This window comes from Oryctolagus cuniculus, chromosome 7 (assembly GCF_051225735.1).
Source record: "Oryctolagus cuniculus isolate XC-2025 breed Fujian yellow rabbit chromosome 7, ASM5122573v1, whole genome shotgun sequence".
NCBI lineage: Eukaryota > Metazoa > Chordata > Mammalia > Lagomorpha > Leporidae > Oryctolagus > Oryctolagus cuniculus.
Genome location: NC_142873.1, coordinates 23212958 through 23229340, shown reverse-complemented (window position 1 = coordinate 23229340; position 16383 = coordinate 23212958). Strand labels below are relative to the sequence as shown.

Here is a 16383-nt window from a genome sequence, read left to right as displayed (position 1 = left end):
TTCTGATCAGCTCTCTGCTATGGCCTGGGAAAGCAGTAGAAGATGGCTCAATAGGCACTGTGGCATAGAGGGTAAAGCTGCCACCTGCAGTGCTGGCATCCCATATGGGCACTGGTTCAAGTCCCAGCTGCTCCACTTCCAATATAACTCTCTGCTATGGCCTGGGAAAGCAGTAGAAGATGGCCCACATCCTTGGGCCCCTGCATTCACTTGGGAAGACTCAGAGGAAGCTCCTGACTTTGGATCAGCACAGTGCTGGCCATTGCAGTCAATTCTGGATTGAGCCAGTGGATGGAAGACTCTCTCTCTCTTTGCCTCTCCTTCTCTCTCTGTGTTAACTCTGACTTTCAAATAAATAAATAATAAAAAAGAAGAAGATGACCCAAGTACTTGGGCCCCTGCACCCGCATGGGAGACCTGAAAGAAGCTCCTGGCTCCAGGCTTCAGAGATGCCCAGCTCTAGCCGTTGCGGCCATTTGGGGAGTGAACCAGCAGGTGGAAGACCTTTCTCTCTATCTCTCCCTCTCTCTGTCTGTGACTCAACCTCTCAAATAAATAAATCTTTAAAAAAAAAAACCAGAAAGTCCCTGGAGCCAATTTTGAGCAGGTGGGTATATCACAGAAAGATTGTGTGGCTATAAGGTGGTAGGTGGTTGATTATGTAAATGCAAGCCTAGGACAGGGATAGCATTCAGAGGAAAAAATCTGCATTGGAGACCAGCACCTGTGCTATCTCAGCAGCAAGGGGGATTAAGTGGAGGGGCTGCATGTGGGAGACAATGAGGAGGAAGGTGAGCACACAGTAGTCACTGGCTGCAATGCTGGAGAGGACACCAGGGTGGCAGTGGGTTGAGCAGAGAATCTGCAGTGCAACGCTGGCCTGAAGACCTCCAGGGCCTCTGCGCAGCAGACAAGGGGTGGTCACGTCCTCCCTTCAGAGAAGGCCTCCGGCCAGGTGTAGACTTGAGTGCTTACTGCAGCCTCCCTCCAGGCATGTGGCTGGCTCAAGCCAGGTCTCCCAGTCCAGACACTTGCCCCGTGAGTAGTGCTGCCCAGGCCCTGGCTGATGTCCCTGCTTGCTGGCTTCCAGGGCAGTAGGGCCCGAGAGGTGACCCAAAGCCATTGTACCATATGAGTGTTCACTTCTTGTAGAGGATTCAAATGTGAGCTCTGTTTGTCTTGTGCCTCCTGCCACAAAGGTGAAGAGAACACAGAGAAAGCCCTACCTGGAATGACATTTCCTTCACCCTCTTCTAGGCCCATTCATCAGAAGGAGCCAACCAAAAGCATTTGGCTCTGTTCTGAGTTCAGTAAATGTCTACTAAGGAGCAGGCACTTTAGTAGTAGAGAATGTTTTTATGAATTCCAGAAACAAGAGGACACAAATCTATTTGCTCATTTTGTATGCCTTCCTTAAAGGAAGCCTGGGAACAGGGAAGTTCTAACAAATTTAAAGGATGAAAATGGATATGAAGAACTCGTCCCTAGCTTAAATGGAGGTAAAACTCAAGTAGCTAAGCAGTTAGGACATTTACTGGCTGATAGAATTGGAATGCCAGAGATAGGGTAGCCTTCAGGGCTGAGTGTTTCAGGGCTCAGGATCATTTTACCCCTAATCTGCTTTAAAGTGAGTCTTCCTCAGGATCGCTAGTCATCAGGGAAATGCAAATAAAGGCCACAATGAGGGGCCAGCAGTGTGGTGTCGTAGCCTAGGCCTGCGTCTGCAGTGTCGGCATCCCAAATAGGTGCCAGTTCGAGTCCCAGATGTTCCACTTCCCATCGAGTTCCCTGATGATGGCCTAGGAAAGCAGTGGAAGATGGTCCAAGTGCTCGGGCCCCTGCACCCACATGGTAGACCTGGAAGAAGCTCCTGGCTCCTGAATTCGGACCGGCCCAGCTGCAGCCACTGCAGCCATTTGGGGAGTGACCTGCGGATCGAAGACCTCTCTCTGTCTCTCCCTCTGTCTGTAACGCTGCTTCTCAAGTAAATAAATAAATCTCTTTTAAGAAACACACATTAACAATTTGACACTCTTGTTTATGGCATCAGCAATCTCCCCAGGCTCTAGTCATGAGTTTCCAAGGCTATGGAAGCCTTTTGAGTTTGCCGATTTTGATCTTATCCAGACAGGGTCATAGTCAAAGTGGAAGTTCTCTCCTCACTTCAGAGAAAGGTACCTCCTTCCTTGATGGCCCTGATCTTTCCACTGGGATCTCACTCGCAGAGATCTTTCATTTAGGTTTGTTGTTGTTGTTGTTTGTTTGCTTGCTTGTTTTTGCCAGAGTGTCTTGGCTTTCCATGCCTAAAATACTCTCATGGGCTCTTCAGCCAGATCCAACTGCCTTAAGGGCTGATTCTGAGGCCAGAGTGCTATTTAGGACATCTGCCATTCTATGAGTCTGCTGTGTATCCCACTTCCCATGTTGGATCGTTCTCTCCCTTTTTTATTCTATCAGTTAGTATTAGCAGACACTAGTGTGTGATCCCTTTGACTCTTAGACCTATCAGTGTAATCGATTAATGTGTTGTCCAATGTGAAGTAATGCTATAACTAGTACTGAAACAGTATTTTACACTTTGTGTTTCTGTGTGGGTGCAAACTGATGAAATCTTTACTTAATATATACTAAATCGATCTCCTGTATATAAAAATAATTGAAAATGAATCTTGATGTGAATGGAATGGGAGAGGGAGCGGAGATGGGAGGGGTGCGAGTGGGAGGGAAGTTATCGGGGGGGGAAAGCCATTGCAATCCATAAACTGTACTTTGGAAATTTATATTTACTAAATAAAAGTTTTAAAAAAAAAGAAACACACAATGAGGTTTCACCTCACCCCAGTTAGAATGTCTAGAATCTGAAAATCCAGTAACAATAAATGCTGGCAATGTTGTTGAGGGAAAGATACCCTAATAACTGATTATGGGAATGTAAACTAGTATAACCATTATGGAAGACAGTATAAAGATTCCTCAGAAATCTGAAAATAGATCTATCATATGACCACATGACCCAGCCATCGCACTACTGGGAATTTAACTAAGGGAAATGAAATCAGACTATGAAAGAGTTATCTGTACACCCATGTTTATTGCAGCTCAGTTAACAACAGCTAAGATATGAAATCAACCCAGATATCCATCAACTGATGACTGAATAAAGAAAATATGGTATATATACACTATGAAATACTAATCAGCCATAAAAAGAGAGAAATTCTTCCTTTTGCAACAAAATAGATTTAACTGGAAACATTATGCTTAGTGAAATAAGCCAGTCCCCAAAAGACAAATGTTATATGTTTCTCTGATATTATAGAACACAAAAATGTATAGAAATTAAACAGAAGTCTTGTAATTTTTTTAGCCCTTGTTTATACCCCTGAGGAAGTATGGTCTTCCTACATTTATTTATTTAATACTATGACTAGTGGTGAATTAATCCCATGATTATAGGGTGGATTAAAAGTATCTCTTTGCAAAAATTAGGGGAAAAAAGAGAAAAGAAGGAAGGAGGTGGATTGAGGGAAGGAGAGGGGAATGGAGGGAAATATGGTTATCTTATTAGAAATGTACATATGAAATACATGAAATCTGTAGTAAAGAAAATTTTAAAGTACAATAAACCCAAAAATACTGTCAACTAGGGCTAGAGCTCTTGGAAAATAAATAAGTAAGTAAAGTGAGCCTACAACCTCAGATGGGTAGCAAAGTGGCTGCTGAAGACCCACACATTGCACCTAGATCCATCATTGCCCAGAGAAAGAGGTGAGTGGGTCTATCTGATTCTGTGGTTTGCCCCAGGACAGAAGAAACTTTGCAACCTTCTACAGCATACTTGGAGGCACTTCTCATTGGTTGACATGGGTTTCCAGGCCCATTTCTGAAAGAGTCACTGGCAAAGAGAAGGGGGTGTATTTAGGCCTGAAAGCAGGTACTATCAGGGAGACAGAGAAGGAGATGTGGTGCAGACAGCAAGCAGTGTCTTCAAAGTTGATCTGATTCTGAATTAGCGGCACTTGGAACAGTGAACTCACCAGGTGATACTTTAGAAAATGCTACAGCACAAAGAATTAAGCAAGATGGAAGATGATGAGGATAATAAGAAGAACAAACAGGCTGCACCAAACACACACAGCACAGATCTCATAATTCAGAATCACCCAGTTCTTGACGCTGAGCAGGGCCTGGAGCACACAGTTGCTCTCACGCTCTCTCAGCTCCTGCCTCTGCCTTTCCACCTGCAGCTTCACCTTGTCCCGGAAGCGCCTGTAGTCTCCTTCCATGGGCCCTTGTCCACCTTGCTGCAGCACATGCGCCTGAAGGAAGAGGTCATTGCTGTGGGAGGAGCCCCCGAGCTCCCGCTCCAGCCCCGCGATCACAGCCATGAGCTCCGCCAGCTGCCTCTGCTGCTCCTCCCCAGAGGCCCTGTTGTTGAAGGCGCAGAATCGCCTCCCGCACTCCAGGACCGCGCCCTTCAGGCCCAGGTTGTCCGTGTTGGTGACATACTGATCCAGGGACTGGCCCTCCAAGTCCTCCCTGTGGGTGAAGAGCATGACCACGTGCCTCATGGCGTCTGCCCCAAACACCTCCTTCAGCCTCCTCACTGCCATGCTGTCCTGGTCTGTGAAGCGTCCCAGCTGGGTCACCAGGAGCAGCACGTGGGGCCCTGGGGCAGACAGCAGGTAGCAGTGTCCGATCTCCTCGTACACCTCTTGGGTCTGGGCCTTGGACTCAAAGATGGGGGGCGTGTCGACGACAAGGAGGCTCCTCCCGTTCCACGTGCCCATCTCGCGCTGGCATCTCCTGGTCACGGACCGGGCCTCCAGCCTGGACTCAAACACTGGCTGGCAGAGGATGCTGTTCCCTGTGGCACTTTTCCCACTGCCTGTTTTGCCCACCAGGATGATCCTCAAAGGTGGTGACCCTGGAGTGCAGCTGTCATCTCTGTCTATGAGGATGCAAGGAAAACTCATCAGTCACCTGTGCCTTTATGAGCAGAGAAAAAGACCCAGAGGGGCCACAGCCTGGACAAATCTGGATTCCAGACTCTGCTCCCATCACTGACAACCATGTGTCTGGAATCCGAGGACCTGGCACAGGATTTGTGGAACAGAGGAACCTACTGAACTGAGTCCTGGGTTCCTTTTCTTCTGGAACTTCTGAGGGTTTTTTTTTTAATAAGATTCATTTTATTTATTTGAAAGACAGTGTTACAGAGAGAAGTAGAGCCAGAGAGAGAGAAATAGAGATCTTTCATCTGAAGGTTCACTCCCCAGATGAGTGAACAACAGCCAGAGCTGAGCTTATCTGAAGCCAGGAGCAGGGTGCAGGGGCCCAAGGACTTGGGCCATCTTCCAGAGCTTTCCCAGGCCATAGCAGAGAGCTGGATTGAAAGTGGAGCAGCCAGGACTCAACCGGCACCCATGTGGGTACCAGTGCTGCAGGCTGGGGCTTTGACCCTCTGTACCACAGTGCCAGCCCCAGAACTTCTTGGTTTTTTTAATCCTTCTAGAACCTTCCCTCCATTCAGTACCTCCCCGAAGACCTAGAACCCAAACACTCCACAGGAAAGTATTTCCGTTGTATTTTTTTCCCCATACTCTCTGCTTCTCCCATCCTTACCTGGTCTCTGTTTTACAAGATGACAGGGTTTTGTCTGGACAACTTGCCCTCCCAAAGGAAAACAGAGCAGCAAAATACCTAGCAAGCTCCAGTTCCTGGGGGAAGAGATGAGCTTGCTTTGTCCCCGGGTGAATACAGTCTTGTGCCTTTCACTCTCAGGTGGGAAGCCTGCCGCCCGTGCTGACTCCATGGCCCTTGCCCAGTGTGAAGACCCCCAGCGAGTGCAGCTTCCTTACCTGGGGGGAAGGCACCTTCTCCATTCTTCAGAGGCTCTTCCATTTTGTTCTAGAGGGGACCGCATACAAAGATTGCTGACACCGGAGCTGTATGTAATATCAGACAAGGAACACTACATTTCATACACGAGGCAGTTGAGGAAATAACCTGATGGGGTCCCAGATGATTGAATGGATGAACTGAGACTAAAACCCAGGTCTGCAGACCTGCTGCTCTTCTGAGCAGTAGACCAAGCTGAAGAACATGCAGATGGCCCCAAAATGCAAGCACAAGCACGTGTTCCCTTGAGCTGTCATTGACTCCCGGGAAGCAGTGAAACGTTTGTCACCCCCATCCCCAGAAGACCACGCAGGTCCCCTGGTCAATTTCCTGCTGAACTTGCAGTCCTCTGGGGCTCTCATCTGCCTTTAGGGTCTCAGTGCTGGTATCCAAACAAAAGTTGGCCTAGCCACATAGCCCCCTGCAGAACAAGTTCCTCCTTAAATTCCCATGGTGACGGTGGTACCCCAGGGGTGGGGGTGGCCAATGACCCTGCTTTGCCCAGGGCTGAGACGACGCAGGAGGATGCCACGGGTCCAGGCTGGGGGGAGGGATAGTCAGTAGACAGAGGGAAGAGTTGGCTCATCAGGCTTAGTTAGCTGGGTATGTAATGGAAGACAGTCAGTGCTGCCGTGTTCTTAGCTCACACGGTTTTGGACGAGAAGCTGCCTCAGGAGCACCTGTCATCAACCCTAGGCACCCTCCTTCATCACGTCCCTTTTTCTCGATCCTTTGTTTCCTTCTTACCTCGCACTTCCTAGGCTCAGGCAGGTGGTGCATCCAAGCCCCACAGAGGAATGACTTCATGGGTTCCAGTACCAGGACCACCTGCACAACCCTTTCCATGGCTACATCAGGACCTCGCTGTGTGCAGAGCTTCAGGGTGTTGCCTTCAATAGGCTTAAGGAGTTGACGCTAGGGAATGAGTCTCTAACTGTGGAATCTTAGGGCTTGTGACAGATCAACCCAAAAACTACTTTTGGGAACGAGTGGATTCCCCTAAAGCACCTTAGGATTATGCTACATAAGATGCTATTTAGCTCCCCAGTATGGGAAGTTAGCCAGTAATTACCTTGGCTGGAAAAATTAATAGCTAAATAATGTTGGAATCATTTTAAGTACTAAATTGCATAACTGAGCTTCCCCAATAATTTCGTAGTAACTCACTCTGAGAGTAATTTTAGTGCCAGAAGAGAGAAACCAGCAAGTTACTGCCTCCTGGACTCTCTATTCTTTAGTTGGGTTCCATAGAAACCAGTCTGATCTGGTTTGCAGTCTGCCCCAGAATATGCAGAATTTCAGATCCAATCAAGCTCTGGCCTTTTGGATGGAAACCAGTCCCTGAACACCCTCTGTTAGCCTGAAATCCAAGAGAGGTCTCTCAAACTGAGTGCAGTGGTCAATCTTGGGCGTCAGCTTGGTTCAGCTGTGGTACCCAGTGACCTAATCAAACACCAGCCTAAGTGTGGCTCTGAGGATGGTTGTTCATGTTGTTAGCACCGACAACATGTTCTGGAGGGTAATGACCAGATCGGTTGAAGGGCTGAGGTTTCCTGGAAAAGGAATTCTGCCTCATGACAGCCGTGTCACCTCTATAGGTTTGGGACATTCCAGCCCCCACAATCAGATGAGCCAATTCCTGAAAATAAATCCCTTACTACCTGTGTCCTAGTGTTTCTACTTTTGCGGAGAAAACAAACCAGTAATCAACACTAATTCCCAGTGCCAGCACCATGGCTCATTTGGTTAATCCTCCACCTGCAGCGCTGGCATCCCATATGGGCGCCAGCTTCTAGTCCTGGTTGTTCCTCTTCCAGTCCATCTCTCTGCTGTGGCCCGGGAGGGCAGTAGAGGATGGCCCAAGTGCTTGGGCCCCTGCACTCGCATGGGAGACCAGGAGGAAGCACCTGGCTCCTGGTTTCAGATCGGCACAGTGCCGGCCATAGCAGCCATTTGGGGAGTGAATCATCGGAAAGAAAGACCTTTCTCTCTGTCTCTCTCTCTCATTGTCTATATTTCTACCTGTCAAATAAATAAAAAAAAAACTAATTCCCTTAACTGAGACTAAAAAGAAGAAACAAATCCCCTTGGCCACTTCTTTTTGAGGATGAGTATGGGGTGGGGAGAAGCGGGGGATTCTTTTAAGAACTAATTACACAGGGAAGTCAAAGTGGAAGCCAGGTTTTTCTAGATATCAGCTTGTGAGACCAGTGACACTGAGATGAAGACATTCTGTTTTCTCCTGCACTGCCTCTGAATTATCTTGAACAGTCTTCTATGGAGAGAGCCAGGGAGGAGGGGCCCCTGGGCACAGGAAGGAACCAGGTAAGTGAGCAGAGAGGTGAGCGTTAAAGGGCTGAGAAGGGGACGTGAAAGAGCTGCAGAAAAGGGGGTGGGAGAAGCTCGGAGCTGAGCTTCCTAAACTTGGCGAGATGTCAGGCCTTGAGCAATCTTGTGATGCTCTCCACTCCTCTGAACCAGGAGGAAACGAAGACTGGGGGGGGGGGTAATACCAAGTCTGAGCCCAAGGCTGCAAAGGGGCAACTCCTTCCCCGTGCTTCCTGGGGCCAGCCAGACGCAGGGAGGACACCCGACACCTGCCCTGTGTGCTGGGAGGGGTGGGGTCTGCCCGGCTGCTCCTCAGCCCCCAAGGACAAGGCAAGCAGGCTACTCACATGATGTGTTTGGCCAAGTGAGGGGGAGCTAGCCGTTTCCTCTGAGAATGAGAACCTCAAAGTGCCGTGTTTGCAGAATCCAGCCTCAGCAGAAAGCAGAGGGCCAAAGAGGGCTCCTCCACAGCAACAACCAAGGTTTTTCTCATTTTCTCTGTTTTTTGAGGATTCTTTTTTCCTGTCTGGTCACACTGCTGCTTCTGTGGTCTGAGCCACCACATCTGCGACTGCCTAGTGACTGCCACCATTCCCCAGCTGCAGGCCTCCTTTGCTCTGCCCCCTACAGACACCCTCCCCCACCTCCACCACCCTAAAGCCTATTCAGGGCTGGCCTTCAAACCACTGCACCAGTCCTCTCTCAAAGATGTTTCTGCCCGTGGGGATAGCGGACCCACTAAAAGAGCAGCTCCTGCTCCGGTGTGGCAAAGCATCACCGCCGAGCTGCAGCAGGTGCGAGATTGAGGCCCTCTTGTCTTTCAGGAGGCTCTTCTTGCTGCAACATGTCTAGAACCCTGGAAGAAGCTCATTGGGGAAGAGAAAGGTACAGGCCACCCTGGGAAATGTAGTGTAAAGATCTCAAACTGGTTGGCTGACCTGAGGCAGACTGTCTTCCAGCTGCCAAAAGTGATAAGAATATTCTCCCTGCCTTCCTCACCAGAGCTTCCTGATGATAAGTGGCCCACTGCTTAGGAAAACACAGCGTGCTGTTGTGAGCATCTGTGCTGTTGATGAGCCATTCCCCACTCTGAAGCCCTTGCTGCTTGCAACTCCATGCTGGCTAACTAGGTGGTTTTAACTAATTCTCTAAGGAAGAAAGAAAGAAGTGGGGGTGGGGGGAAAAAGGGGGGGGGAGAAAGAAAGAAAGAGGGAGAAAGAAAGAAAGAAAGAAAGAAAGAAAGAAAGAAAGAAAGAAAGAAAGAAAGAAAGAAAGGAAGGAAGGAAGGAAGGAAGGAAGGAAGAAGAAAGAAAAGGAGGAAGAAAGAAAGAAAGAAAATGTTTTATCTGAGCTGAGTGCCACTCCTGAAATCTTTTTCCCCTCTTTAAATTGGAAACTATTCTCACCAAGCTGAGTAGTCTATTCACCAACAAGACTAAAATCAAAAGATCAAAAGGTGAATTTTCAGCCTGCTCTTCATGGGGCAAGCTGTGACCTCTGGGGATGGGGGAGGGGGAGGTTCAGGAGGTCAGGTGCTCTTTTCTTGTCCTACAATATATGGGGAATCTCACATCTGCACCCAGGTATGGATGTAACAGCCACTATGTGCATGCATGGATATATTTTTGCACAAACACAGGAAATAAGCTCATTAGTATCACCAAAGAGTCACTGAGCTCATTCAAAACTTTAGGTTCTGAAAAATATATCAGTAATATTTTCAGCTTACACTTTCTTGGGACTTAAGGGTATCTAATTCTTGGTGCTGATTTTGGGATAAAGAAACAGAGGTTTAGAAAGATCAGAATGCCTTGTCCAGGGGGCAGAGATTGCCACTGGTGGAACTGGAGGTGGAGGCCAGAGAGAAGAGTGTGAATGAAAGAAACCCCACCAAGCCCTGTTACCTGGTGGGCTGTGTGGTGTCTGCCGAGTTCTATGGAGAGCCTTGGAGTAGTGCTCCCTCCAACAGCCCCTCTCACGGGCTTCTCCTGGTCTCACTGCAAGAGCAGTGAGAGATGAAAAGGCTGTCAGCAAATTCTGTCTTCAGGGGTGGGGTGGGGTCGGCGGGGACCATGACCCCTGGAAATAGGAAAGGAACAGTGTATGTGGGTTTCCTCAAAAAGCCATCCTCAGAGGGTGACCTTGAAGCCCTCAGAGACAGCCAGAGAGAGGCTGTTTGTGAAACAGCAGTTGCATTTCCTGTCCCCATGACACCTCCGCAATGCTTTTGTATTAAAAAAAAAAATGGGTTACCATTAGTAGAAGAATGGAGAGCAGCAGAAGCCGATAGACATTAGGGGCATGGCTGTCTTTCACCTCTCTGCTCTGGAGAGAGTCTCTTATGTGAACTTCTAGCTGGCAGCGAGGCCTGAACCCAAGATGCCTTTCCCAGTTCTTCTGCACACGGAGCAGGCATCCTGTTTTGAGACGTTCTGTGCCTCCCTCCTATTTCTCTGCCACTGAGGAGTGGGGTGCAAGGCTCAGCGGGTTCCCCCACCCACATGGACTTGCAGACCCTGCTCAGAGGTATCAGGTGCCCGTGTGACTTACTGAAGTCTTGTGATGGAGATGAACACGGTCTTACCTGCCATAAGATACTCAGGCGGATGCTCATGTGTCCGGGGCACAGAGAAAGGACAGCGGAGCCCGAGCAGCCGCTTTCTGTTCATGGGAGGATGTGCAAACTGGCCACTGCAAGGTGGATCTTGATTCTGTCTTCAGTCACAGCCTGAGCAGCTGTCTAGGCTGAGACAAGATGGCCTTCTATTTTGATAAATTGAATGCATTTTCTCCTAGCCTGTCTGCTTGTACACTTGGTTGATTTTTGTCTGTTAAGTTATACAAATATTTCTTGTTGATTAGAAAAGACTCTTCATGTTCAGATGCCCAATAGTACCTACTCCATATTATGTTTGTTAACAATTCTTTTCTGCTTCTTTCCTTTTTTATTCAGAGTTTTATGGCTGAGTTTCCTCCTTTTCTTCCAGGGCTAATGTTGCATGGTTAGAGCTGGCCCTCAAAGCGGAAAGTGCTTCTAATTCCTTTTGAAAGAACTGTCAGCAATAAAGAAGTGGGCTGGTTGTTTTTTCTTACAGCTACAGAGGATTAAAAAAAAACAACAGTAACTATTATTCCTACACAATATTATTCTATTAGTCTGAAAAATGGTAGCTTTGGCCTATGAAAATAAACTTTCCTCTCCAAACTTACAATTATGGATTATATGGAATTAAGGATTGCTTTTCAATTTGATAATTTGTTTTCCTGATAGTGAGATGTAAATTGAAATCTGGTAATTCTAGCAGGTTTAAATATTTACCAGATTTCTTGGACAAATCCTAAAAGATTTCCTGACATGCACCTCTTCTAGCATAGACACGCAAATAACAAAATAAAACAAAACAAAGAAAAACAATCAAAGAGCATGAAATGCCTTCACCTCATTTATGTTCAGTGTGCTAAGTTAACTGGAATGAGCAACTTTTGCCCAATGTCTAGCAAATACTACCCCCTACTGTTCGTCTCTTGAGTTTGTTATAGTAAGGGATTTTTATTAAATTATAAAAAGGGAACAGACTTAATATATTGCATATACTTGGTTTTAAAAGTGTTGTACCTGAGCGAGTGCAAACAAAGGAGCTCCACACATTGATAAAATCTGATGGTCCTTTATTGCCGGCGGTGGAGAGTGGGCTCATGCCCTAAAGAACTCTCAACCCTGAAGCCCAAAGTAACAAGGTTTGTAAGGGCAAAAACCACAAAATTGGGAGGCGAATTCATGGTTGCTAGGAACAGAGGGGAATACATGGCTACCGGCTTCAAGCTGACCTAAAACCTATGCAAAACTAGTATCAATTATAATCTTGACAATACCAGTTACAATCTTAACAATTCCAATTATAAGCTTGACATTAATCCAGGTATTGGTTTTAATCATATGTAGGATATAGACAAATTACATTTTTATCATTAACCCAGGTGCAGCCTATCCACTTCCAAACTTGAGCGACCATGCTACAGGGTTTCTATGCTCTGCCAAGTGTGATGTAGTGGACTGCTATTGTCCAACTGTTTCAGATCATAGTTTCAGACCAGAGTCTCATGGTGGGGGGGGTGGGGGGGCACCTTCCCAGAATGGAGTCTCAAGTGCTCCAAAATGGAGTCCCTACTGTCAAGGTGCTACCTGCCCTAACTCTCTCCCTCACTCCCATCTTCATTCCTTCTTTTCTTATTTTTCTTTTAATATTTACAGTGACATACTTTCAATTTTCTTTATAATCACAAGCTTAACCCACCTCTGAATAGAGAATTCAGCAAGTAGTAAGTAGAAAAACCACTGTTCCTCAAGAGTACAAAAAGGGCTAGATTTCAGTCTGAAAATCTTAATGTTTTCTTAATCGCTTCCATCATTTTTAGAAAGTCTTCCTGGGTTGGCACTGTGGCATAGTAGGCTAAGCTTTTGTCTGTGGTGCCAGCACAGTTTGCCACCAGTTTGAATCCTGACTGCAACTCTTCCCATCCAGATCTCTGCTTATGGCCTGGGAAAGCAGTGGAAGATGACCCAAATGCTTGGATCTCTAAACCCACTTGGGATACCCGGAAGACACTCCTGGCTCCTGACTTCAGATCAGCCCAGCTTTGGCCATTGTGGTCATTTGGGGAGTGAACCAGCAGATGGAAGACTTCTCTCTCTGTCTCTCCCTCTCTCTGTAATTCTACCTCTCAAATAAACAAATAAAAACTCTTGTGCACCAACTCCCCATGTAGGACCTCTGGCCTTAATGTGTTGTACTATGTGAATTAACGGTAAAACTAGTACTCAAACAGTACTCTATACTTCTATGTCTTTGTGGGTGCAGTCTGTTGAAATCTTTACTTAGTATTACTAAGTTGATCTTCTTTATATAAAGATAATTGAAAATGAATCTTGATGAAGAATGGGATGAGAGAGGGAGTGGGAGAAGGGATGTTTGCGGGTGGGAGGGAGGTTATGGGGGGAAAAGCTGCTATAATCCAAAAGTTGTACTTTGGAAATTTTATATTTATTAAATGAAAGTTGAAAAAAGTCTTCATTTCTCACCCCATCATTTAAAAATGTATTGCTTATGTACATACAAACAAATGTGCACACTGATTCTTATAGGTTATTTATTTACAATTACCAAAATTTGGAATCAAGCAAGATATTATCCAATGACTGAACAGATAAATAAACTGTGGCACATCCAGATAAAACATTAATCAACACTAAAAAAAATGGACTAATCAGCCATGAAAAGATACTTAGGGGAAAAAGTTAAGTAGGAAACTTAAATGCTTGTTGCTAGAGGGGAGAAGCCAATGTGAGTTATGTACTGTGGGTTTCCAACCATAGATATCTGAGAAAGGCACAAGAATTATGATAGTAAAGTGATCAGATTGCCAGAGCTTCACAATATACGGAACACAGGGGATTTATAGGGCATTAACAACTGTGTATGACACCCTACTGGTAGTCATTTGTTATTACATATGGGTCAAAACTCATAGGATGTACAATCCCAAGACTGAGCCCTAATGCAAACTGATGACTTGAGTTAATGATAATATATCAATATTGGCTCCTCAATTAGAGCAAATGCACCATGTCAATACAAGACGTTACTAACAGGGAGAACTGGAGGGACAAAGGGATGAAGAGCATATAGGAACTCAAATGTTCCATAAACCTAAAACTGCTTTTAAAAACAAAGTCTATCGTGTAGGCTAACAGTTAAGACACCCACACCCCACATTGGATTATCTGGGTTCAACTCCCGGCTCCACCTCCTGATTCCAGATTTCTGGCAATGCAGACTCCGAGAGACAATCATGATGACGTAAGTGCATTTCTGCCACTCATGTGGGGACAGGAACTGCATTCCTGGATCCTGGCTTAAGCTCCAGCCCAGTCATTGTAAGCACTTGGTGAGTGAATCAGTGGATGGCAGCTCTCTCTCTCTCTCTCTCTCGCTCTCGCTCTCGCTCTCGCTCTCTCTCCCCCCTCTCTGTCTCTTTCTCCCGCCCTTCTTCCCTCCCTCCTCCCATGTTTCCCTCCCTCATACTCAAATAGATAAGTAAGTCCTATTAGTCTTCAAAGGGGATATGAAAGAAGATGAAGTGGGGAAGGCCTGAATGAAAGGTGTTGGGATACAAAAGGAGGAGGTGAGACTGGATGAAAAGAGGAGGCAGTGGGGAAGAGAAGGAGCTGGAGGAGCAGCAGGGTCATGTTTGTCAGAGGCTAAGAGACCTCAACCACACAACAGGGAGACAGACAAGATAACTAAGTTTCCATCAGAAAAAGAATACATGAAAAATATCAAAATGTGAAGTGAATTTTAAATAATTATTAAAGCCATACACTAATAGACAATGCTGAGAATCTTTTCCACCCTACTCTGTATAATGTTCATGTCTCAGACAACATTTCTATTCCTTTGTTATTCACCTAACAAAATATTCTTTATCTGGTTATTTGGGTGTTTATTTTAAAACTACCTCTAGCTTCTATATATCTCTCACTTAACTTCTAGATAGATTTGATAGGTATATAATACAAAATATTGAAATAGATATAATAATGATATAATGACAATATAATTGCAAGGAAGTACCACATGTGAATTGGATGACATTGTTTAGTAATGCACTTTGATTAATTAAAAATATATATTATACCTACTCTGCTAAAGACTACAATTTTTTAAAAGATGTAAATAATATACCAGTAGAAATAATAAAAGAAAATCATAAAAATGCTCAATTAACCCAAGACAAGGCAGAAAAAGAGAAGATATAAACCAATAAGAGATTAATTAAATTAAAAACCAGCTAGCAACATGGTAGATTTTAATTCAACTACATCAGTAAACATATTAAACCTGAAATATTGAAATATATCAGTTAAAAGACAGAGATTGTCAGATAGGACAAAAAATAAAATCTATTAGTATGCTGCCTGGTGAAAAATCACTTTAAAAATAAGAAGGTAAATGAGTTAAAATATCTTAAATGATAAAAATATATACCATTGAATAAAATGCAAAGGAAAGCTGGAGTCACTATACTTACATTAGAAAAAAGAAACTTCAGAACAAGGAGCATCATTAAGTATAAAAAGGAACATTAAGGATTAGTGTTTAGCCTGGAAGTTAAAGACACCAGTTAACATGTCCACACTCCAAATGGTAATACCTGGTTTGTACTCAGCTCCAGCTCCTGACCCCAGCCTCCTGCCAGTGCAGACCCTGGGAGGCAGCAGGGATGGCTCAAAGGATTGCATTCCTGCCACCCACAAGGAGACCTGGGTTGAGTTCCCAGCTCCTGGCTTTCTCTCTCTCTCTCTCTCTCCCCTCTCTCAAATAAATAAAAAATGAAATATTATATAATGAAAAAGTTGTCAATTCCCCAAGGTGACAGAACAATCCTAAATGTATATGCACTTAACAGTAAAAACACTTGAAGCATGTTTGTCTTCGAATCACGTGAAGAATAAATGAAAGAACTGAAGGCTATAGATGAATATTATAATTATAGTTCGATGTTTCAACATGTCTCACTCAGTAATGGATGGAACAAGTGGACAGGAAATCATTAAGAATGTAGATGAGTTCAACAAACTGTCAACCAACTTGACCTACTGACATTTATAAAATGCTCCATCCAGGGGCACAGGTGCAACTGGTTAAGCAGCCACTTGTGATGCTGACATTCAAAAAATGCTGGAGTCCTGACTGCTTCACTTCTGATCCAGCTCCCTGAAGAAGTGCCTACAAAGGCAGAAGAAGATGACCCAAGTGCTTGGGCCCCTCCCACTCACAGGGGAGATCCAGACAGTGTTGGAAGATCTGTATGTGTGTGTGTGTGTGTGTGTGTGTCTCCCCTCTCTCCTTGTAACTTTGCCTTTCAAACAAATACATCTTTAAAATAAATAAGCGCTCCAGCCAACAACAGTAGAACACATATTATTCTCAAGTGCACATAGCAGTCACCAAAAATAGACATATCCTGGGCCATAAGACAATCCTTAACAAATCTAAAAGAACAGAAAATATACTGTTTTCAAACCATGATGAAATTAAATTTAAAATCAATAGCAGAAGGATATCTAGAAATTTCTCAAGCATTTGGAAATCT

The 16383-nt window shown here is 45.2% G+C and overlaps 1 protein-coding gene and 1 long non-coding RNA gene across 4 annotated transcripts; one reads left to right on the top strand and one right to left on the bottom strand.

Moving 5' to 3' along the window:
• Positions 1–3071: 3071 nt before the first annotated feature.
• LOC100347861 (GTPase IMAP family member 5) lies at positions 3072–10430 on the bottom strand. Of its 3 annotated transcripts, none has more exons than XM_008250067.5 (3): positions 10134–10430; positions 5862–5948; positions 3072–4951 (listed from the first exon to the last, which is right to left on the bottom strand). In XM_008250067.5, the coding sequence occupies exons 2-3, from the start codon at positions 5902–5904 to the stop codon at positions 4074–4076; spliced, it is 921 nt and encodes a 306-aa protein (XP_008248289.4). In that variant the 5' UTR covers positions 5905–5948; positions 10134–10430; the 3' UTR covers positions 3072–4073. The 3 variants fall into 3 exon arrangements, with proteins under 3 accessions (XP_008248289.4, XP_051692957.3, XP_089193025.1); XM_051836997.3 differs by having other exon boundaries at positions 5862–5910; positions 10134–10211; XM_089336899.1 differs by lacking the exon at positions 10134–10430 and adding an exon at positions 8577–8857.
• LOC149125371 (uncharacterized) lies at positions 8101–12985 on the top strand. Its single transcript, XR_016237021.1, has 2 exons — positions 8101–8226; positions 12753–12985. It is a non-coding gene; the product is annotated as an uncharacterized LOC149125371 (long non-coding RNA).
• Positions 12986–16383: the final 3398 nt, after the last annotated feature.